General features: G+C 49.9%; 8 protein-coding genes across 8 annotated transcripts; 3 read left to right on the top strand and 5 right to left on the bottom strand.

Moving 5' to 3' along the window:
• Positions 1-387: 387 nt before the first annotated feature.
• On the top strand, positions 388-2699 carry N7519_010926 (putative amino acid transporter; the record flags this gene model as incomplete). Its single annotated transcript, XM_057297699.1, has 4 exons — positions 388-721; positions 778-1091; positions 1174-2463; positions 2532-2699. 4 exons carry the CDS (start codon positions 388-390, stop codon positions 2697-2699), a joined length of 2106 nt encoding a protein of 701 aa, XP_057145581.1.
• Positions 2700-3338: 639 nt separating this feature from the next.
• N7519_010927 (pyruvate transporter MPC1) lies at positions 3339-4108 on the bottom strand (the record flags this gene model as incomplete). The annotated part of the gene is made up of 4 exons (XM_057297700.1): positions 3339-3411; positions 3503-3661; positions 3766-3838; positions 4036-4108. The coding sequence occupies 4 exons, from the start codon at positions 4106-4108 to the stop codon at positions 3339-3341; spliced, it is 378 nt and encodes a 125-aa protein (XP_057145582.1).
• Positions 4109-4965: 857 nt separating this feature from the next.
• Positions 4966-5903, bottom strand: N7519_010928 (small nuclear ribonucleoprotein-associated protein; the record flags this gene model as incomplete). Its single annotated transcript, XM_057297701.1, has 6 exons — positions 4966-5048; positions 5111-5155; positions 5214-5622; positions 5677-5748; positions 5804-5812; positions 5886-5903. 6 exons carry the CDS (start codon positions 5901-5903, stop codon positions 4966-4968), a joined length of 636 nt encoding a protein of 211 aa, XP_057145583.1.
• A 378-nt stretch (positions 5904-6281) lies between these two features.
• Positions 6282-7055, top strand: N7519_010929 (60S ribosomal protein uL5; the record flags this gene model as incomplete). The annotated part of the gene is made up of 3 exons (XM_057297702.1): positions 6282-6284; positions 6469-6866; positions 6929-7055. 3 exons carry the CDS (start codon positions 6282-6284, stop codon positions 7053-7055), a joined length of 528 nt encoding a protein of 175 aa, XP_057145584.1.
• A 1221-nt stretch (positions 7056-8276) lies between these two features.
• N7519_010930 (aminoglycoside phosphotransferase family protein) lies at positions 8277-9093 on the bottom strand (the record flags this gene model as incomplete). The annotated part of the gene is given in 3 exon segments (XM_057297703.1): positions 8277-8645; positions 8751-9039; positions 9059-9093. 3 exon segments carry the CDS (start codon positions 9091-9093, stop codon positions 8277-8279), a joined length of 693 nt encoding a protein of 230 aa, XP_057145585.1.
• A 1367-nt stretch (positions 9094-10460) lies between these two features.
• On the bottom strand, positions 10461-12166 carry N7519_010931 (carboxylic acid transport protein; the record flags this gene model as incomplete). Its single annotated transcript, XM_057297704.1, has 5 exons — positions 10461-10927; positions 10971-11127; positions 11187-11365; positions 11425-11555; positions 11610-12166. 5 exons carry the CDS (start codon positions 12164-12166, stop codon positions 10461-10463), a joined length of 1491 nt encoding a protein of 496 aa, XP_057145586.1.
• A 242-nt stretch (positions 12167-12408) lies between these two features.
• On the bottom strand, positions 12409-12726 carry N7519_010932 (uncharacterized protein; the record flags this gene model as incomplete). Its single annotated transcript, XM_057297705.1, has 1 exon — positions 12409-12726. The coding sequence occupies one exon, from the start codon at positions 12724-12726 to the stop codon at positions 12409-12411; it is 318 nt and encodes a 105-aa protein (XP_057145587.1).
• A 1462-nt stretch (positions 12727-14188) lies between these two features.
• N7519_010933 (uncharacterized protein) lies at positions 14189-19648 on the top strand (the record flags this gene model as incomplete). Its single annotated transcript, XM_057297706.1, has 6 exons — positions 14189-14227; positions 14301-14321; positions 14450-14476; positions 14560-14934; positions 14997-19217; positions 19268-19648. 6 exons carry the CDS (start codon positions 14189-14191, stop codon positions 19646-19648), a joined length of 5064 nt encoding a protein of 1687 aa, XP_057145588.1.
• Positions 19649-21675: the final 2027 nt, after the last annotated feature.

A 21675-nucleotide genomic window follows, 5' to 3' on the forward strand; every position in this document is an offset into this window, starting at 1 on the left:
GTATGAACATGAGGGCATAAACAACAAAATAATTTAAATAGCAGATAGTCCCAGCAAGACCATTGAGTCTGCAAAAAAAAGAGACGGCGCTAATATCAAATGAAGAGAAAAACAAGCTGTATCAGTATATGACGTTGATGGGTGCAAACATTTTCCAGTTTGCATCCCATCAACCGCTCTTGGAGCTGATCGGCCATCGGCCGCTTGGCGCTATTATTAGTGTCTCAAACCCTCCTCAGTTACATCTTGGCCTTTTCACCTGAATATTCCCTCCGGGAAGCTGAACTGCACTGTTATTTCAATCATCCGGGCTTCTTTTCTTGCCCATTACCAAATCTAACGCGACACCCTGTCAGGAGCTAACTAGACGCTGAGGCCACCTTCAAAATGCCGGATAATGGAGAGGGCTCGTCCCTGAATCCAGCTCGATCTGTCCCGATAGCGTCGTCCTCGGTGCGGTCGAGGTCCCCCGCACCGGAGTTCGGTAGCAGACAGGCTTCCATGGCACGCCTCGCATCCCCAGTACCCTCCCCTTCATTGGGAACATCCTTGTCGTCTCGACAGGGTATTCCGGCCAGCCGACCTGTCACAAATACCACCACGGAGCAGGAGTTTTCCAGGTCAATTGCCAATCTGTCCTCCGTCCCGGTCCTGGTCATTCTATCATCGCATCCCAACTCCAAGAAAGCCTTGGTCGATCGCCTCCGAGATTTGGAACTCCGTCACGACACAACGGATCCCCTGGGGTGCATTCGACTCTAGATAACCGACCGTTAGCCTCTCAGTATGGCTCTTTCGATACCAAAAATGGAGCCGACTCCCCCAGCATGGCTCCGTACGAAGACCCTGAAGTCATCAAGCGGCATCTAGTCACGGAACACACAGATAATCAATCGGAACTTGCAACCAGCCTGGGTGGTGAGGATAACTTCTCAAGTCTACAGCTTCAGGGTGGTGATATCACACGACAAGTTTACCGTTGGGCGGAGGATGCTGAGGCCGAAGCCGCAGGGCGGTTCTTGCGCAGCAAAAGTTTCAGCGTCAGCCGACCAAGGCCAGAGGCTGATACGGAGGACATTGACACAATTCGGGTCCCTGGAGGGTTCCGCAGAGATTATCTACGGAGGGCAGCTGGAAGCCCACAACGTGGAAGTGCTCACGGTTCAACTACAGGGGTACCCCCATGGAAATGGCGCACCTCAACTGCCGACTACTAGCTTCTTGGAGTTCTTGACCCTCTATGGGCACTTTGCCGGAGAAGAATTAGAGGAAGATGACGAGGTACTAGGTCCGGATGAGTATTTCTCGTCAGATGCTTGGGACGAGCCAGAGGGCAGGGAGTCTGGGGAAGATGCAGCGCTGTTGCCACCTGAAACACCGGGTCTGAAGAAGAGAAAGCACAAGCAGCGCTCACCAGCAGGAACAACTACTGCAACAGGTGCAGTACTATTGCTGCTCAAATCCTTTGTGGGTACCGGTATTTTGTTCCTGCCTCGGGCCTTCCTAAATGGTGGTATGCTCTTCAGTAGCATGGTGCTTCTGGGAGTCTCGATTCTGAGCTATTACGCCTTCATTCTTTTGGTTAATACTCGCTTGAAGATCGAAGGGTCCTTCGGTGACATCGGTGGCATTCTATACGGCAAGCACATGCGACGCATCATTCTCGGATCAATTGTCCTGAGTCAGTTAGGCTTTGTTTCAGCGTACATTGTCTTCGTCTCGCAAAATCTGCAGGCGTTCGTACTGGCTGTGAGCAAGTGTGTGACATTGATTGACATCAAGTACATGGTTTTGTTGCAGCTGGTCATCTTCCTGCCTCTGTCTTTGATTCGGGATATCAGCAAACTTGGGTTTACCGCCTTGATTGCTGATGTCTTCATCCTTTTGGGTCTACTATATATCTACTACTACGACATCAGCACTCTGGTTGACCAGGGCGGTATTTCAGACGTCATTTCCTTCAATCCAGCCACCTGGTCTATGTTCATCGGTACCGCCATCTTCACTTATGAGGGTATCGGTCTCATCATCCCGATCCAAGAATCGATGAAGCAGCCAAAGAGGTTCCCTGGTGTTCTGGCTGGTGTCATGGTTGTGATCACCTTTATCTTCCTGTCTGCCGGTGCCTTGAGTTATGCGGCTTACGGATCGGCAACGAAGACCGTCATCCTTCTTAACCTCCCCCAGGATGACAAATTTGTCAACGTGGTCCAGTTCCTCTATTCACTCGCCATCCTGTTGAGCACTCCGTTACAGCTCTTCCCCGCTATCCGCATTATGGAGAACGAGCTCTTCACTCGCAGCGGCAAGTACAACCCATATATCAAGTGGAAGAAGAACGGCTTCCGCTTCTTCCTTGTTATGGTCTGTGCCCTTGTCGCCTGGTGTGGTGCAAATGATCTAGACAAGTTCGTTTCGCTGGTCGGAAGCTTTGCCTGTGTTCCATTAATCTACGTATACCCGGTATGTCCTTATCCTGTCTCCTCCTGATCACCACAGAACGGTATGACTAACTCATGATATTGCTGTAGCCCCTCCTGCACCTACGCGCTTGTGCTCGCTCCAAACGCCAAGCTATTGCTGACGTAGCTCTTGCTGTCTTTGGCGCCATATGCTGCGTCTATACGACGTACCTGACCCTCATGAGCTGGATGGGCCCAGATGTCCCTCAAAGCCCAGGATACTGTGACTCTCATTGAAGAAATTATACTTTTTTGGTTACTGTAGAGCATGGCGAGTTAGGTCTTGTTGCATTTACTTGCTCTGTTTCAACCCTAGACTGGCATATCTGTCGTTGGATTCCCTTATGTTGCTTTAACACATGGCGGGCATACTTGCGATGTTCATTCACAGCCTCAGTCAAATTGTCAGTATAGTCGGCGAATTTTGGGGTCACACTACACTTTCTGTATACATATTTCTTGTTTTGGGGATTATCTACTTGAGCATATTTGTGGAGCATTCTTTGGAGGTTCATTGGGTCAGGAATAAATCAAGACCCAGCCTAACACTGAATCCCGAAGTTATCACGATCAAAAACTAGGTCATCCCATAAAAGGAATTGATTCGAGCGCAATAATATAGAGCCTATGTACAGTGACTATCAGCAAACAGGAAGTAGATTGTAGCCAGCGCCGATATCTAAGCGTCTTCCTGAGAACAGCAAGTCTCCCTCTATATGTCTCCTCTTTTATCATTGTCCGAGACTCAAGCGGCCTCAGGCTGAAAACAGCAGACCATGTATGGAGGTGCAATGCTGCGAGACAAGACAGATGCTTATTAGCCCCAATAAAAACTGGAAAGAAAAAGCACAACTAATTTCTTCTCGATGGCGATTCTTAAGCACCGGCCTCGGCGGCCGCGCCGCCCTTAGCAGCCTGCTCGGCGAGCTGCTTTTCCCGGCCTCCCCACCTGAAAAACAAACCAGGTCAGTAATTATGATCACACAATGCTTGTAGACAAAGACAAAGACCAAACAAAGTCTCGAGGGGATGAAACGTACTTCCAGTAGTTCATGTAACGGAATCCCTGGGTAGTCTGGGCGCCAAAGTTTGTCAAGTGGCATGCGAAGAGGAGGTAGTTCTTGGGAGTGATAGCGAGGGAATAGCGCATGAAGGTGGCGGCGTAGACAATGAGGGCACCGGTCATAGGGCCGGATATGCTGCGAAGATGGAGATATCAGTATAGTTGCTCTGGGACCATTGCAGCCAAGGGAAACGCAGTAGACGAAATCCAGCTCCCATCATTCATCGGATAAGAACATACATCTCAGCGTCCTTCTGTGTGTCCATAACAGCGGCAACCGGGATACCAAAGTTGGAGACAGGGCCCCAGAAGTCTAGGAAGCACCATTGATTGTCAGCAACCCATGCAATTCATTTGTACTTTATGGCTTCGCTAAAGCGCAATTCGGGAAAAAAAAACGAGTTCGTCTCATTCTCGACCTCCTTCGAGTGTTTATTCTCCTTCGGTCTCATTCGCCGTTGGCCGATCTCGGGACCGGAAGCGCTTCGGGAAACTGGGGTCGATACGTACGGGTTGAACAGACATAGTCCAGCACCGAGTTGGAGCGGATCTTGGCGTTGATTGCCTTAATAGCAGCAGCCATTGTGAAAGTTGCTGGGAGTTATCACACGGGATTGGATTCGGGGGAGAAGAGGTCGGTATCTGGAGGATGCGGAAGTGCTCGACTCACCCGGCGTCGGCCGTATCACGTGAGCTGCATTGCTCCAATATCATGTTCGTTCAAACTGATTTTTTGTTGAATAATATTTTACTATACTGAGTTGGTTGGTAGTAAGTAATGGCTATTAATGGTTTTTAGTTGTAGTCTTGATATATTGTAGTTTTCGGGCTCAATCTTAAGACGAGCAATGCAAATATATATTGGATTCCTCAACACTGATCGTCCAAAATCTATACCTATTTTACGGCTAGGTTCAAACCATGACAGAATAAGAAAGTATCTCCTGTAAGACACAAAAGCAAGGCTGTTATATATAGGCCTCTCCAGACACTGCAAGAGTGGAAGGAAGACCCGACGCAGATATACTAATGGGGTAGGTGTAGGAGAGGTGTGTAGGAGAGGTGTAGACAGCATACAACCTGGAATATAAAAGACGCAACATAATCTAATAGAAAGTGGACAGGGAGAATTCGGATATTAAACGTGTTTGAATGAAAAGGCCGCGTTTAAAAAGCTAGCATGTTTTTTTGACTAAATGCGTAATTCAAAAGGATTTTGGTCTTTTTGTCCCATTCCTAGACACGACCTCCATCCATGCGCCGCAACGCCTTGCCCAGTAGAATTTGGGGGGTAATCTAGCCTGTCCGCGTGTCGTTATCTCTCGCTGGAGGCGTTGACAATGGTTCTTATTCTGCGCTGAGCCGCCCTTGTTCCTTTCGGGGTGAAATCAGATCGCCGATAATTTAAAGCATAGAATAATCCTTTGTGCATATTTCCAATTACCTGCCACCGAATCCAGGAGGAGGGAATCCGCGTCCCTGGCTGGGGGGCTGGAAGCCAGGAGGAGGTTGGAAACCGGCAGCTGCGAGAATGGGATATCAGTATGGGAGACGAGATGGGAGAATCATTCGGGTGTAAACTTACGGGGACCACCCTGAGGAGCAAACCCAGGAGGAGGCGCGAAACCGGCTAGAAAGGAACCAGTCAGTTTGAGTCTCAGGTAATCTTGGCACATGGAAGTACTTACGGGGTCCACCGGGGGGGCCTCCACGTCCAGCGAAGCCAGGAGGGGGAGCACCGGGGAAACCGCCAGGGGGGAATCCAAAGCCCCCTGGGGGTGGGGGTCCACCAACACCGGCTGCAGGGCCTCCGAGGCCGATAGGCAGGCCGCGGCCAGCAGGCTTGCTGATACCAGGGCCCGCGGCAAGAGTGGCAGCAGCACCAGGTCCGGCGGTGCCAAGTCGGGCAGAGGGGTCGGCAGGAGGAGGTCCTTCTACAGAACAAGAGACAACTTGAGTACCGCGCACGATAGTCAGGCCGAGGCTTCGCTTCTCTTCCGCTTCGACCAGCGGGGCGTTTGTGGGACCGGCAGCGGGCTTGGATTTCCGCTTGATGCGACGGAATTCTTCTGTATCGGCAAGAACTAGGTTCATGTGCTAGAGAGCAGAAAGGTCAGCTGGGCGCCTCAGTTTCGGAGCAGTGCGAAATACCTTATCGAATGCAAGCATGGAACCGGTCATTTGACGTCCATCGTTCAGTGTTACGCGCATGCGGTAGTTAATCTAGAGGAGTTAGATACTGCAATCGAGAACTGGAAGTAATTCGAGCCTGACTCACAAGGTTTTGCTAAATGAAACAAGTTAGCGACAGCCATTGACCGCACGAGTTTTGGGGGTGCAAATGGGGACGAGAAACTCACCATCTTGTGGGAAGCCATGTTGGCTTGGGAGCGCGCACGGATGCGACTTGAGAGACCAAATAATAGAAATCAGTAGATAGAGAAATACTTTCTACTGCGGCGGATGAAGCAAAGGTGCAAGATCCTATCAGAGATGTGAAGCTCGAGCTTGTCGGGTGCTGCCAGTTCTTGATACTGGATTACCTAAAATATGAATCAGCAGGATCCGCAACATTGATGCCTCAGGCATAAAGCGGACCGAAAGGCTTAATGACTAAGCGTTTGAATTAGGCTCATTATCTAAGCAACAATCAGGGCTTCCAAGTCACGTGTAGGAGCCCACAGTCCACACTTTCTCTTTTTCCGCGATCAATCTTGTCTCCTCAGTCGACAACCACTTCACGCCCAACCGCCGTCATGGTATGTTTAGCTCCCTGCAATCCAAATCACATATCCCCGATCGCCTGTATTGTTTCTTTCGTTCCATTTAATTTGGCCCACAACCTGGAGATTTCCGTCTTGCGCGTGCTCAATCTTCAATTCCTTCAAATATCTTTTCTTTGACTAGACATACCCTGCACAATCTGAGACTAACATAATGCAGTCCGCCCAAGTTGCTAAGGCCGAGAACCCCTGCCGATCCCTTCGCCTGTCGAAGTTGGTCCTGAACATCTCCGTCGGAGAGTCCGGTGATAGACTCACTCGTGCCGCCAAGGTGCTCGAACAGCTCTCCGGTCAGACCCCCGTCTACAGCAAGGCCCGTTACACCGTCCGTACCTTCGGTATCCGCCGTAACGAAAAGATCTCCGTCCACGTCACCATCCGTGGCGCCAAGGCCGAGGAGATCCTCGAGCGTGGCCTCAAGGTCAAGGAGTACGAGCTCCGCAAGCGCAACTTCTCTGAGACCGGTAACTTCGGATTCGGTATCAGCGAGCACATCGATCTCGGTATCAAGTACGACCCCGGCATTGGTATCTACGGCATGGACTTCTTCGTCTGCATGTGAGTTTTCCACGGGACACTGCCTTTTGCGACAATCCACCCCGGATATTAACAAAAAATAGGGACCGCCCCGGTGCCCGTGTTGCCAAGCGCCGCCGCTGCAAGTCTAAGATCGGTGTCAACCACCGCATCACCACCGCCGAGACCATGAAGTGGTACAAGACCAAGTACGATGGAATTATCCGTTAAGTCTCGAAAACTGAGATAATGGCTGGGTAGGGCCTGTGAAGTACGAGGTACTCGACAAGAACCAAAAAATTATCCCGAGTACTCGAGGAAACAAAATTTGTGGCACGGGCACCCCTCTGCCAGTCAGCGGGCCCCTTTGATCTCTGCATCCAACATGGTCTTGATTTTGTACTCCGGCAACCAGGATAGGCGTGGGAGAGACATGAATTGATTATTACCCTTTTACTGCTGCTTTTCCCTTTTCACAATGAGGCTTCACGAGAGGTGATGTTTTCCGCATAACCATTGTTGAATTGGATGGCGGGCACTGGGTCTCGACCTAGTGTCTAGCCAAGGCTCGCTTGAGAATGCCTTCTGGGCTTCGTCAAAGAGTCGGTCCCTTTCCCAGCGAGAATGTCTCGTGGTGGATTGGGTACCTTGTTCTGGCCTATCTTGTCTGTCCTTATCCTATCCTCGTAGTTGTCATTTGCCTGGCATAGAAGTAAACCGGTCGTAGCTTGTAGAGCGACAACAAGGTCCTCCGATCTCACGACGATGCCGACATGGTAACTGCCCACGCTTATGCACAACATACTGTGTGGCCGCTTGAACAACAGCTTGTCCTACAGTGTGGATAGCTCATCCACCAGAAATCGAGTTACAATGATGTGAACTGGAGACATGCAACTAAGACTTTGGTGTCTACGCCCCAGAGCCTGTTATAACCGGCGCTGCTATATCCATCAGGAAGGGTTACCGATCAGTACATAACAGCTGAAATGACATAACTTTTCATCGAGACATCTGAACTACTTCGATACCTAACAAGAATAGTCGGCCGCTTATGGCCGTAGTCTGGTGGTCTTGTCAGGTCCATGTCTTGCTTTTTTTACTGCTCTTTTTTGGTAGTTCACTCACTTGGTCCTTTTAGATGCCTGGGTATATAGATATTTTCTCCCCATATTAGTTTGTCGGGTAGATAGTAGGAAAGGGCCACATAAAAAAAAAAAAAACCAAAAATGTTCAATTTCTAAAATGGACTCTCTATATATAACCTTTTGGTGATGGTCTGTCTATATGCAAGACTGTCTCTGGAGACTCCAGTAAAGTAAGTAATACAGGATGATGCATTTAATCTATGTTGTACCTTTAATCCACCATAACAGTAATAATGAAACCTTCCCCTTACTATGAGCTAATTGTAATTTACCTCGACATTGTGTTTCATTGCCGTGATTATGATTAAATGTAGATGCCCCTAGATAACACAAACCAAAGCCAAGAGTGGTAGAATCCCTCGTCATCCACTGGCTCTAGGATCATTGGCAAATATTTGGTCCACCATTCCTCTTGAGTAGCATCATCGAAATGTTGCGGGTCGATCCTCACTCTTCGCGCCATGCAATACTCCCAATATGCGGGATACCATCCGGCCTGACCAAAGTCAATAATTGCTGCTACCTTAGAATTAAGTCCAGGAGACAGAAAAATGTTCGGTGGGACAAGATCATTGTGGGTAAAGACAATAGGCACGTCGCTGTAGATTTCAATCCCGCAGGCATCCTGGAACTGGCGAAATGGCATTTGCACCTTGAAATGGCCCAGCGAGATCTGGATGGAACTTGAGGAACGTCTCCGTTAACGGTTGCTTCCCAAAACTGCCTAGAATAGGGGTTGTGTTAGCTATGTGTGCTTATACATTGTGCCTAAGGAAACCCCAATACCGATATAACTGTTTTGCTCGCCCTGCGGTAAGGACCTCCAAGCCTTCACAATTTGCTTGAGCTCGTCACACACCGCTAGTCTCTCATTCTCATCCATACCGCTCCATCTCTTTTCTAACGTTCCAACCTCAATCAATGACATGTAAATGAATGTCTGGTCTCCATCCTCGATCCAGCCAAAGACTTCAGGGATAGGCACTTGGCCTTGCAGTTGCTCGTGAATTATCTTCTGAGTCTCAGCCTCAATGGCGGTCACATTACTCCGTTCTTGACCATCAGCCCTAGGAGCGGTATCTTAACAGGGATTGGCCGGCTGGAGCTTTTGGCAGAGACATCGTCTAATGTCTCGTTGATAGCTTGGACTTCGGTTGGCATAGGGAGGGCAAAGGCTCGTTTCTCCTTGAAGAAACTTGAATAGGGAAAAAAATTTCATTTGCTGAGAGAGGTCCTTGAAGTTGTTGGTTGGGTTTGCAATATCCACGGTCGAGATGGGACATGGAGCAGCTAGGCCAACGAGACAGGATATTGAAGCCAAGTTGGGAATATTTCTGTGAGAGAGAGAACAGGAGCAGAACGATTTAAAGTTGCCTAGTGTTTTTGTTCACCAGCAATAAGTGAAAGGAAATATCCTTCAAGATGATTACCGTCTACTAACTGAGATGAGATCATCAATCACATATCAGTCAGCCAGTTTCGACGGGGCCCCGCGCCACCTGGGGAATTAAAATGCCTCGCCGATCGATCCCTCTTAGAAGCCTCCACCTCCCAGAAGGTCACTCTCCGAGGGTAGCGGGGGCTCCAGCTCTTTCTTTCGAGGATGGAAACCAGTCAACTATGAAACTTCTATAGAAACATGAGAGTAATTAGGATCTATTTTGGATGTTGAAACCCGGATATAAATCAGATATATATGTTGTCTATGAGGTGTGGGGACCTCGGGATATGTGCAAAGGCTTTACTATAAGAGGAATAAGATGCGCATGGTCTAAGAGACAATCCCCTCCTCCCTCCCAAAAAAAAAAAAGTGCTCCATTCCTTTCCCTAATTCCTGCTTGGGTTGGGGCCGCAGCACATTGAACATAATCCCATGTAAACTCCAGCTGCTGGAACTGTACATTTTCCAAGGTTGTATGGATGTCCATGCATTGAGTAAAACCCTTATACCGCAACCACAATGTTGAATATTAGGAATATACCTTGGCTTCAAGAGTTAATCAATTAATTATTGGTACAAACCAGTCCTTTGTTCACAAAAAACCCTTCAGTTACTATATTAGAGTTAAAAGCTGAAGACCCTTATGTACTAAAAGATAGCGTAGAAACTTCCTCAGCCAGTACTTTAGACACTAATTATCGGTAAATCAATTCCCCTGTGATATATGTATACGTTCAAGGACCAAGTATCGTACGCTATCTTTATTTCATACGTATCCAAGTACCACTAGCTGTACTCAGGACATGCCTACATATACGGCGCATTCTAGTTTACATGGGATTGTGTTTTACGTGATGCGGCGCAACATCATGCGAAGGGCCGGGTATCGTGCCATTTTCTCATTGCTCGTTGCTGTCATTGACGTAAATCATAATGTGAAGTACCTAGGTACCTAGCAGCCATAAGCCTTTGTATTGCACTCTTGTAGAATGGTAAAAGGACCCGAAACCACAATGATTCCAAAATTAGCCATGACCAAGATCAGATTTACAATTTCTTGTCCGCCATCTCAATGTTCTCCGCACTATGTTTATCTTCACCTGTTTCCAAGTCCATGGTTTTGGCGTCGACAGTCTCATCAACCCCGGCCACAACACTTTCGAACCGGCGACCCCGTTTCTCAGGACCAACAGCAGCAGTGACCATAATACCGAGAGCGATGATGGCAGTGGCAACTCCCATCACAGGCCCATAAGCCTCGACACGATGGCCGGCTGCACTAGTGATAAATGTGGATTCGGCGACGGCGTTTATAATCTGCGATGATGGCGAGGAAATCATATTTCCAATCTGGTATGTCAGACCAGTGAACGAAGAACGGAATGCTGGGGGAGACAGTTCGGCCAGATGAACAGGAATCACGCCCCATGCTCCCTGAATGAAGAATTGCATGAAGAATCCTGTTGCGCTCAGAGATCTCTCGCCTTCTGGGAGGATCCATGCCGGGATGAGGACTCCAGATGAGAATGGCGGAGACGATGATTGCTCGGCGACGACCGACAAATTGAGACAGGTAGCCGATGATGGTTCCGCCCACACAGGCTCCTGTCTTCATCAGAATAGAAGCCCGCGAGGCACCATCGTTCTCAAGCTCCTTTTCAGTGAGCATGAATGTGGTGTACGAGTCTTGGGATGTGTGGGAATAGTAATTGAACTATCGCAGGACATATTAGATATATGCCGATAGGAGCCGGAATATCGGTCAAAACATACCCAGGTCATGAGAATGATACAGTAGACGCACATGCGCCACTCCTTGCCCAACATGCTTATTGTTTCACGCCAAAACTCGCCTGCCTTCATTGTTCGCTTCCCGGCTTTCTTGGCTTCGATGAAGGACTGCGACTCGGGGAAGCAGATGCGAACGAGACCAACTGCAATAGAGATACCGGCTGCGCACGACGAATCATTAGTGGTAGGCAAACGGTGTTCGATGGAATAGTAGACTCACCTGCAATCCAGAATACGGTCTTCCAAGTATCTGTTCCACCACCAACACCAAGGTTGGCACATGCTGCAAACACATATCCCATTGAATACCCCTGTTGAAGGATTCCAGACATAAGACCTCTCGCGTTGACACTGGTTCGCAAGATGATTAGCGAAAGTCAGTTAGCCATGGAGGGTAATACTCACGGGCAATGTTCCAAAGCCATCGAAATAGCATTTCCATAAACGCCACCCATGAAAAGACCAAAAAGACTTCGTACAGCCAGGAACTGCTGGAAAGTCTTACTATAAATGGTGGCAATTTGCAAAATCCCTAGAATGATCATATTGAGTACCATAGGCCATTTACGACCATATTTGTCACCAGCAAGTCCAAAGAATGCAGCTCCTACACTCCTCAGCAGCAGAGTCAGAGTAATGGCAGTCGAGATGTCTGTTTTGGATCTGCCATAGTAATCTGCCAGCTTTACTGTCTGGATGGAAAGGGCATGGAAGTCAAATGCATCGGCAGTCCAGGCAGCGAGTCCCACTATAAAGAACACCCAGTCTCGAGCTGAAAGCTGCGCCATCAGACCGAAAGGGTTCTTAATGCGCTCCGGGGATTGCCATTCTGCGTATGTCTCTCCATGTTCATTGGTCACCTCGACACGCTGCTTCCAGACGAAGAGATCTCCGATGGACTGACGTGCCGTGGCGAACATACCATCCGGAATGGGATCTGCCCTTTCATTGGAAGATGCCATGATGGCTATCTATCAGGAGAGGGGAAGAAAAATATAAAAGACAAAGAAGGCAAAAGGGCGGGAAGATAGAAGAAGAAGAAGAAGAAGAAGGAGAAGAAGAAGCAGCCAAGACAAGGCAACTAACAGAATAATCAGCTCACTTTAAACGAAGCAGCCCAGCAAATTTGATAGTAGACTTTGTGGGATTCTTCCGAGGGATCTTTGGCATATTCCTTTCAATTTCTACGTCTGCGCTCACCATTTTATAAGTGCACACCCCAGTATACCCCCGCATCTCCATCCCGCATTTTCCTCGTGATGGGAAGAACAAATGCCGCTGCACCCCAGGATGGCCCGAGTTCGGACGGGTAGAATGCCACTCGGCTGGGGAGCCAAGCAGATGCCAAGGACTCGAAAGCAGCGTACCTCCAATGCCAGGACAGCATATAAGCAACATCCCGCATTTCGCACTTTAAGGCTGGCTTGGCGTGGGGATGACCTTGGCCAGCGATCCTTACGGGCTTGGCCCAGCCGACAGAAACAAGCACCCGCAAGCCGCGTGGCGCTGTGCGTGTGGTCATTGCTCGGTTACGCCGAAAACTTGTGTTAAAAATGGGCCGATATGCATTCCAGTGGCTCCGGTTGGGGTCTTTAACGTGGGTTTAGGGCTAAGACCATCGGAATAACTTCCTTCTGGACTCGGGCTGTTAACAGTTGGCTATAACCATTGTTTTGGTCTGGGGATGTGTCCTAGATTGGGGGCCACTGGAGTTGGGATCAGCGGTTAAACAACTTTATCATGGGAAAGTAACAAAGCGAGATAGGTGCTGCTCACCTGATGACGTCCGAAGAATTGAAGCGCAATGTAATGGTTGGATGTCAGGCTCCGCTAGAGTGGATCTGGTTAAGGGGCCAGTTCCCAATTCCTAATCCTGAATTCCCGAGTTCGGAAGTCTTGGCTTTAGCCGCGAGAGGCTACGACTTGCGAATATGCACATGCACATTCCTTGCGTTCAGGGTCCGGGGTGGAGGGTCAATATCTCCATACAGGCGTCAATAGCTTGCATTTGAGAAATTCTCATTCAACATTCAAAGACTAGACGCGTGATATCCTCAGAATAGTGATAATATTTGACTTCAAAACAGCCCATCGAATACAGACAAAGAAATACCAGAGAACGTGGGTGAGAGATCAGAACCACCTACGGAGTACAGTGACTACGCATTAATCTTAACCTTGGAACACCCTTGGCCCCACACGATATTATATAATATTCTGTCGGTCAAAATATCCAACCTTGGAAGATTAGCCAGGTAGCTATGATAGCATCCATGGATGCTATGCTAAAAATTACATTTCTGACTAGAATATTATTACCTCTTAAGGCTCCTGGAATTTTTTTTTTTTTAATAAGATGCTTCAGATACTCTGGGCACCTTAAATCATAACTTGATAAGCGGTTTGGTAGGTACCTAGGTAGACCCTTGATACATGTATGGACGGTGTGAGGGTGTTAAAATTAATGCGTCCTGACTGTACTCCGTATGTGAACAACATACGTGAGAGCATACGTAGGTACGTGTTCCCCAGGGCTTGGAGTAAACATCGGCAGTATGAAGGCGGTCAGTTATCTCCATCATACCTAATAGGTAGAAGAGCTGAGTTGATAGCACTTATCTCTCAGGTTAATCTGACAAACGAGATATCAGCAAGTTTGCCACCTATATTTCACTTTGCTCTCTCTTTCTTTATCTTTCCTACATACAAACACTGCATTTGAAAGGAGCGATCTTGTAAGCCCCGTGTCACGTGATCGACCATAAGCGACACCTCAGCAACGACAGCAGCGGCCTCCTGAGGTCACTTCCGCATCTACCAGATCCCTCCCCCCCCCCCCTCTTCATACATCTTCTTCTTCTTTTCTTTTTCCTTCCTCGTGATATTCGCATTTCATCACACTTTTTCATCATACTTCAATCCTTCTGCCTTCTTTGCGTGGCGTTTCATTCGGCGGACTAGGTCGTACTGCGGCCTACGTAAATATGGCACCTCTACCTATCAAGTTCACAGAGTTGGTCAATGTACGTGGCTACCCCTCATATCCATCTCATGACTATCGAAGCTTTGAAACTGACCTGTGCCTGAATTCTACAGTTGACCTCTGTCGGCATTGCGGTATGTACAGCCAACCATGATTACCGGCGATGCTTCGTGCTTAGCTCCAGCTTTGGGACGGATGCACTGCCCGCGCATCACAATATTTTTGGGCAATTTTGAACTGGTACTAACGTTTATGTCTACAGCCGGCATCAATTGGCTTCACTTCATGTGTAAGTTGTTTACTGTCGCCTTGCGACTGACCCTCAAAACACGGTTGACAAGGCCCGGCTAACTTAACAATCTTCCGCTTTAGACACTAGAATCTGATCATTACGTCTGTGTTCGTCAAAAGCTAGACGAGGAGAGCAAACCAGAAGTCATCATTATCGACCTCAAGAACAACAATGAAGTTCTACGACGCCCGATCAACGCCGACAGTGCAATCATGCATTGGAACAAGAACATCATCGCTTTGAAGGCTCAGGGCCGTACCATTCAGATCTTCGACCTTGGCGCGCGGCAAAAGCTGAAGTCGGCGAATATGAATGAAGATATTGTCTACTGGAAGTGGTTCAGCGAAAAGTCCTCGGCCTGGTCACCGACTCAGCGGTCTACCACTGGGATGTTTACGACGCCACACAGCAGAACCCCGTCAAGGTGTTCGACCGACTTCCCAACCTTTCAGTATGTGATTTGAGACGTGGGTACGATGATTGAAGCCTAGCATGCTAATCTGCGGGTGCTCTTTAGGGGTGCCAAATTATCAATTACCGCGTCAACGCCGAGGAGAAGTGGATGGTCGTTGTCGGTATTAGCCAGCAGCAGGGCCGGGTCGTTGGATCGATGCAGCTTTACTCGAAGGAGCGCGGGATCTCTCAGTTTATCGAAGGTCACGCCGCCTCTTTCGCCAGCATTACCGTCGAGGGCTCCCCGCTACCCCACAGCCTCTTCACTTTCGCCGTTCGTACCCAAACGGGCGCCAAGCTGCAAATCGCCGAAATCGACCACCAAGAACCCAACCCTCGCTTCCAGAAGAAGGCCGTCGAGGTGTACTTCCCACAGGAGGCGGTCAATGATTTCCCCGTCGCAATGCAGGTGTCCAGCAAGTACGACGTGGTTTACCTCGTTACGAAATACGGTTTCATCCACCTTTATGATCTCGAGACTGGCACTTGTATCTTCATGAACCGCATCTCCAGCGAGACGATCTTTACCACGTCTCCGGATTCCGAGGGAGCCGGCCTGGTCGGTGTGAACCGCAAGGGCCAGGTGCTGGCCGTCAGTGTTGACGAAACCAATATTATTCAGTACCTCATGGAGAACCCCGCTATGTCTGGTCTTGCTGTCAAACTTGCCTCGAAGGCCGGCCTTCCAGGCGCGGACCACCTGTACCAGCAGCAGTTTGACTCTCTCATGGCCTCGCAGGACTACGCTGAGGCTGCCAAGATTGCCGCCAACTCTCCTCGGGGTTTCCTTCGCACTTTGGAAACCATCAACCGTTTCAAGAGCGCTCCTCAAACTGGTCAGATGTCGGTGATCTTGCAGTACTTCGGTATGCTGCTGGACAAGGGTTCGCTCAACAAGTACGAAAGTGTTGAGCTTGTCCGACCCGTCTTGCAGCAGAACCGCAAGCACTTGCTTGAGAAGTGGATGCAGGAGAAGAAGCTGGAGAGCTCGGAAGAGCTTGGTGACATTATCCGGCCATACGACATGTCCCTTGCCCTGACCGTTTATCTCCAAGCTAATGTGCCTCACAAGGTTGTTGCTGGATTCGCGGAGACTGGCCAGTTCGACAAGATTCTTGCATACTCCAAGCAAGCTGGATATCAGCCGGACTACACCCAGCTGCTTCAGCACATTGTTCGCGTAAACCCCGAGAAGGGCGCTGAGTTTGCTACTCAACTCGCCAATGAAGAAAGCGGTGCATTGGTTGACCTTGACCGTGTTGTCGACGTGTTCCTGTCGCAGAACATGATCCAGCAGGCCACCTCGTTCCTCCTGGACGCTCTGAAGGACAACAAGCCAGAGCATGGCAATCTGCAAACTCGGCTTCTGGAGATGAACCTCCACAACGCCCCGCAGGTCGCAGACGCCATCCTCGGTAACGAGATTTTCACACACTTCGACCGTCCTCGTATCGCCCAGCTTTGCGAGGGTGCCGGTCTCATCCAGCGTGCTCTGGAGAACTCCGATGATCCAGCTGTCATCAAGCGCAACATTGTTCGCACCGACAAGCTGAGCCCCGAGTGGCTGATGAGCTACTTCGGTCGTTTGTCCGTGGAGCAGACTCTCGACTGCATGGACACTATGCTGGAGACGAACATTCGCCAGAACCTCCAGTCTGTGGTCCAGATTGCCACCAAGTTCTCCGATCTTCTTGGCGCTAACCGTCTGATCGATCTTTTCGAGAAATACCGCACTGCCGAGGGTCTTTACTTCTACTTGGGAAGCATTGTCAACCTCAGCGAGGACTCTGAAGTGCACTTTAAGTACATTGAAGCTGCTACCGCCATGAACCAGGTCACCGAGGTTGAGCGTATTTGCCGTGAGAGCAACTACTACAACCCCGAGAAGGTGAAGAACTTCCTGAAGGAAGCTCGCCTGACAGAGCAGCTTCCCTTGATCATCGTTTGCGACCGTTTCAACTTTATCCACGATCTGGTCCTCTACCTCTACCAGAACCAACAGTTCAAGTCGATCGAGGTCTACGTCCAGCGCGTCAACCCTGGTCGTGCCCCTTCTGTTGTTGGCGGCTTGCTGGATGTTGACTGTGATGAGAACATCATCAAGAATCTGCTCTCAACTGTTGACCCATCCGTCATCCCCATCGACGAGCTCGTTACTGAGGTCGAGAGCCGAAACCGCCTTAAGCTGCTCCTGCCTTTCCTCGAGGCCACTCTCGCCACTGGCAACCAGCAGCAGGCAGTCTACAACGCTCTCGCGAAGATCTACATTGACAGCAACAACGACCCGGAGAAGTTCCTCAAGGAGAACGACCAATACGACACCCTCACTGTTGGAAAGTACTGTGAGAAGCGTGATCCCAACCTGGCGTACATTGCCTACAGCAAGGGTCAGAACGACCTGGAGCTCATTAGCATCACCAATGAGAACTCCATGTTCCGTGCGCAAGCTCGTTACCTCGTGGAGCGTGCCGATCCCGAGATCTGGGCCTTTGTCCTGAGCGAGAACAATGAAGGCCGGCGTTCCCTTGTGGACCAGGTCATCGCCACCGCAGTGCCCGAATCTACTGAACCTGAGAAGGTGTCTGTTGCCGTCAAGTCGTTCCTTGACGCCGACCTGCCCGGCGAACTGATTGAGCTGCTCGAGAAGATCATCCTGGAGCCCTCTCCTTTCAGTGATAACACCAGCTTGCAGAACCTCTTGATGTTGACTGCTGCCAAGGCCGACAAGAGCCGCCTGATGGACTACATTCACCAGCTCAACGACTTCTCCGCTGATGAAATTGCTGAGATGTGTATCAGCGTTGGTCTGTACGAGGAGGCCTTTGAAATCTACAAGAAGGTTAACAACTATCTGGCTGCCGTCAACGTCCTTGTGGAGAACATTGTCAGCATCGACCGAGCTCAAGAATTCGCTGAGCGTGTCGAGCTGTCCGAGGTTTGGAGCAAGGTCGCCAAGGCCCAACTCGATGGTCTCCGCGTGACTGACTCTATTGAGTCCTACATCCGTGCCGAGGACCCGTCCAACTACCACGAGGTGATTGAGACTGCAACCCATGCAGGCAAGGACGAGGATCTTGTCAAGTTCCTTCGCATGGCCCGCAAGACTCTGCGTGAGCCGGCGATTGATACTGCTCTCGCTTTCTGCTTTGCCCGCCTGGACCAGCTCGCTGAGCTCGAGGACTTCCTTCGCACTACTAATGTGGCGGATATTGAAGCTTCCGGTGACAAGGCTTATGCTGAAGGCTTCCATCACGCTGCTAAGATTTTCTTCACCAGCATCTCTAACTGGGCCAAGTTGGCGACTACCTTGGTTCACTTGGAGGACTACCAGGCTGCGGTTGAGTGTGCCCGCAAGGCCAACAGCGTCAAGGTCTGGAAGCAGGTCAACGAGGCCTGTGTTGAGAAGAAGGAATTCCGCCTTGCCCAGATTTGCGGTCTCAACCTGATTGTTCACGCCGAAGAGCTGCAGAGCCTTGTTCGCCAGTACGAGCGCAATGGTTACTTCGATGAGTTGATCGCTGTCTTGGAGGCAGGTCTTGGCCTCGAGCGGGCTCACATGGGTATGTTCACCGAGCTCGGCATTGCTCTGTCCAAGTACCACCCAGACCGTGTCATGGAGCACCTGAAGCTCTTCTGGTCCCGCATCAACATCCCCAAGATGATCCGGGCCTCGGAGGAAGCCAATCTCTGGCCGGAGTTGGTGTTCCTGTACTGCCACTACGATGAGTGGGACAACGCCGCTCTCGCCATGATGGAGCGTGCAGCCGATGCCTGGGAACACCACTCGTTCAAGGACATTGTCGTCAAGGTTGCCAACTTGGAGATCTACTACCGGGCGCTGAACTTCTACCTTCAGGAGCAGCCCCTTCTGCTCACTGACCTGCTTCAGGTTCTGACCGCTCGTATCGACGTTAACCGTGTCGTCCGTATCTTCCAGAGTTCTGACAATATCCCCCTGATCAAGCCTTTCCTGCTCAATGTACAGTCTCAGAACAAGCGGGCTGTCAACGACGCCATCAACGAGATTCTGATTGAGGAGGAGGACCACAAGCTGCTCAAGGACTCTGTCGACCAGAACGACAACTTTGATGCTGTGGCTCTCGCCCAGCGCCTTGAGAAGCACGACCTTATTTTCTTCCGCCAGATTGCGGCCAACATTTACCGCAACAACAAGCGCTGGGAGAAGTCGATCGCGCTCTCCAAGCAGGACAAGCTCTACAAAGATGCTATTGAGACCGCCGCTATCTCCGCCAAGCCTGAGGTTGTGGAGGATCTTCTCCGCTACGTAAGCTTGCTCTATCTGTCATTGCTCGAGACTTTACTAATTGCAACTAGTTCGTCGATATCGGTAGCCGCGAGTGCTACGTTGGCATGCTGTATGCCTGCTACGACCTCATCCGCCCGGACGTCATCATGGAGATCTCATGGCGCAAGGGTCTTAACGACTTCACTATGCCCTTCATGATCAACTTCCTCTGCGAGCAGACCCGAACGATTGAGATGCTCAAGAAGGACAACGAGGAGCGCAAGAACCGCGAGAAGACAACCCGCACAGAGGAGGACAACGGTCCCATCTTGCAGGGCTCGCGGCTCATGCTGACTCAGGGCCCCTCAGTCCAACGGCGCCGGTCTCACACCCCAGGCAACTGGGTATCGTGCATTCTAGAACCGTGCACCGTCTTTGCTTTTGATTCTCCGTTTCTTTTGCATTTGTAACATACAGCGGAAGCGATGCCTTGAGGTTGCAAAAGGAACGATTTCATATGGGGGATGGTTACGCCAAGAGCGTGCCATAGGAGGGGAGGAACTCATGACAACCCATTAATCTTGCTTTCTGATATTTTTTTATTTTTCCTTCGCCCGCATGTATTTGATAAGCTTGCGTTTCTTTTCTATGCTTTTAACAGTCTGGGCCAAGGCCCGATATTCAGTAATAGCATTGCAATTTCCCTAGTTTCTTTTTAGTCTCACCGCAGTAACCTCAATTATTCCCTGTTTTTCCACAATTCCGAGGCTGCCAAGGGTTTGCCCAGGCGGATCCATTCGAGCATAAGGGTCTTCGGTGAAGAATGTAGTATCGCCAAGACGCCAAGGGAAATCATCTGCAACTTATGTATCTGTCCCCATGAGATTGCAGGTGAGTCTTCCTGCAGATCACTCACTGCCTTATCAGCTTGTAGCTTTGCCCATGAGGTGCGGTGGTAGGCATTGGTGGTGTCTCAGGTTTTATGTCTACGGGGGGGCTATGAGATGCTACTAGTAGTGTATCCCGTCCCCACACTCCACCTCGGTTCGAACAAGCATAATTTACGTTTCTTTTTTTAGCCCCTGAGCTATGAAAATATGAAACTATTGAGGTATACAGTGTACAACACAGGGTTTCATAGCGCCGACGAGCTCCTGCCGACCTCCTCTCGGCCCGGGCAGATGGAAATGCTCGAATTACACGGGGGGAAACTTGGCACCGCGGGGAAGAATCACGCAGCAAGGGTTACTGGCGGAAAGAAGGGGGGTTGGATTTCTCCGTCGGGGATGCGAGATTGCAGAAGGTGCGACCATAAGACCTCAGGGGCTGATGCTGACGAGTTGAGTTCATGTCAACGGCTCGGAGCAACTAACAAGGTTGGGGGCTGGAGATGGACAAGTGTTTCGAGCAGTGATCTTCCGACGGGAGTGCGAGTGGATGCCGGTGGGTGTCGGTGGATGTGAGTCCATGCAGAAGTGTAACCAAAAGAGACCGGGGACTGATCCTGATGCTGAATGAGTGTATGTCAATGGCTCGGGGGAACTTCCAGGGTTGGATGCTGATGGTAGATAAGCGCATCGAGGTGTGATTGCACGGCTCGCACATCATTCAATGCAGAAACCTAAAGCAGAAGCCTATCAGCCAAGAACAAGGGCGTTGCGAGTATCCCTGGGCGCTGCAAGAATAAGTAGACAATGGTAAGGAGTGGTAAGGAGTAAATCAGGTTCCATTCTCCATTCTCCCGGCTTATGGCGCTAACAATATTCCAATGGAATATGGAATAGTTTCGGGGTGTATAGAGCACCTTGGCACCTTGGGGAATTCCAATGCATGTCTCGTTTTTGCGTCAGAACTATTCTGTATGTTGTACTCCGCACCGAATAGCTGTCATACAAGCGGGAGATCCCCGCGGAATGCCAAGTGGGAGACTAGAAGATTTGAAATTGGGGGAGGAGAGGCGCTTAATAGTGGGAAGACAAATCAAATAGCGTCATGGGGTCCTCTATCGGCCCCTTTAATGGTTCTAGTGGACGCATGACCGATCAAAGATTTTAATGATTTTAACCCTTTTAGTGGAAATAGTCCGGATAAATATGAGTCAGATCGGACCCCCCAACCGAGCTACCTTGGGCACATCGTGGTCGATATCGGCTCGGTCACTTCTTCCCCGAATGGGGAATGAAATAGAGGAGCCCTGGAGGACCTTGAAAATCGAATTGACCCGATCCACTTTTCGCCTTGCACATGTTGTCGAGAGTTCTCCGAGTCTCCCCCGGACTTTTCCCTTCTCTCTAAGTTCCCCGTGAATATCCGTGGAGTTACGAATTCAAGGCTTTATATTGTTCCTGGACATTGACGTTGGTTCCCGAGGGCCCGAGGTAGATTAACGGAATCACTTACCTAAACCACCCGAAGGTTATCGTGCGAGAGTATGGGGGGGAGTTCTCCATAGGGAAATAATAGGAGGAGGAATATAGTACGGAGTAGAGCTACTAGC

Source organism: Penicillium mononematosum, assembly GCF_028829835.1.
Source record: "Penicillium mononematosum strain IBT 11891 chromosome Unknown utg000005l:1.0-9366267.0:1.0-9372171.0, whole genome shotgun sequence".
Lineage (NCBI taxonomy): Eukaryota > Fungi > Ascomycota > Eurotiomycetes > Eurotiales > Aspergillaceae > Penicillium > Penicillium mononematosum.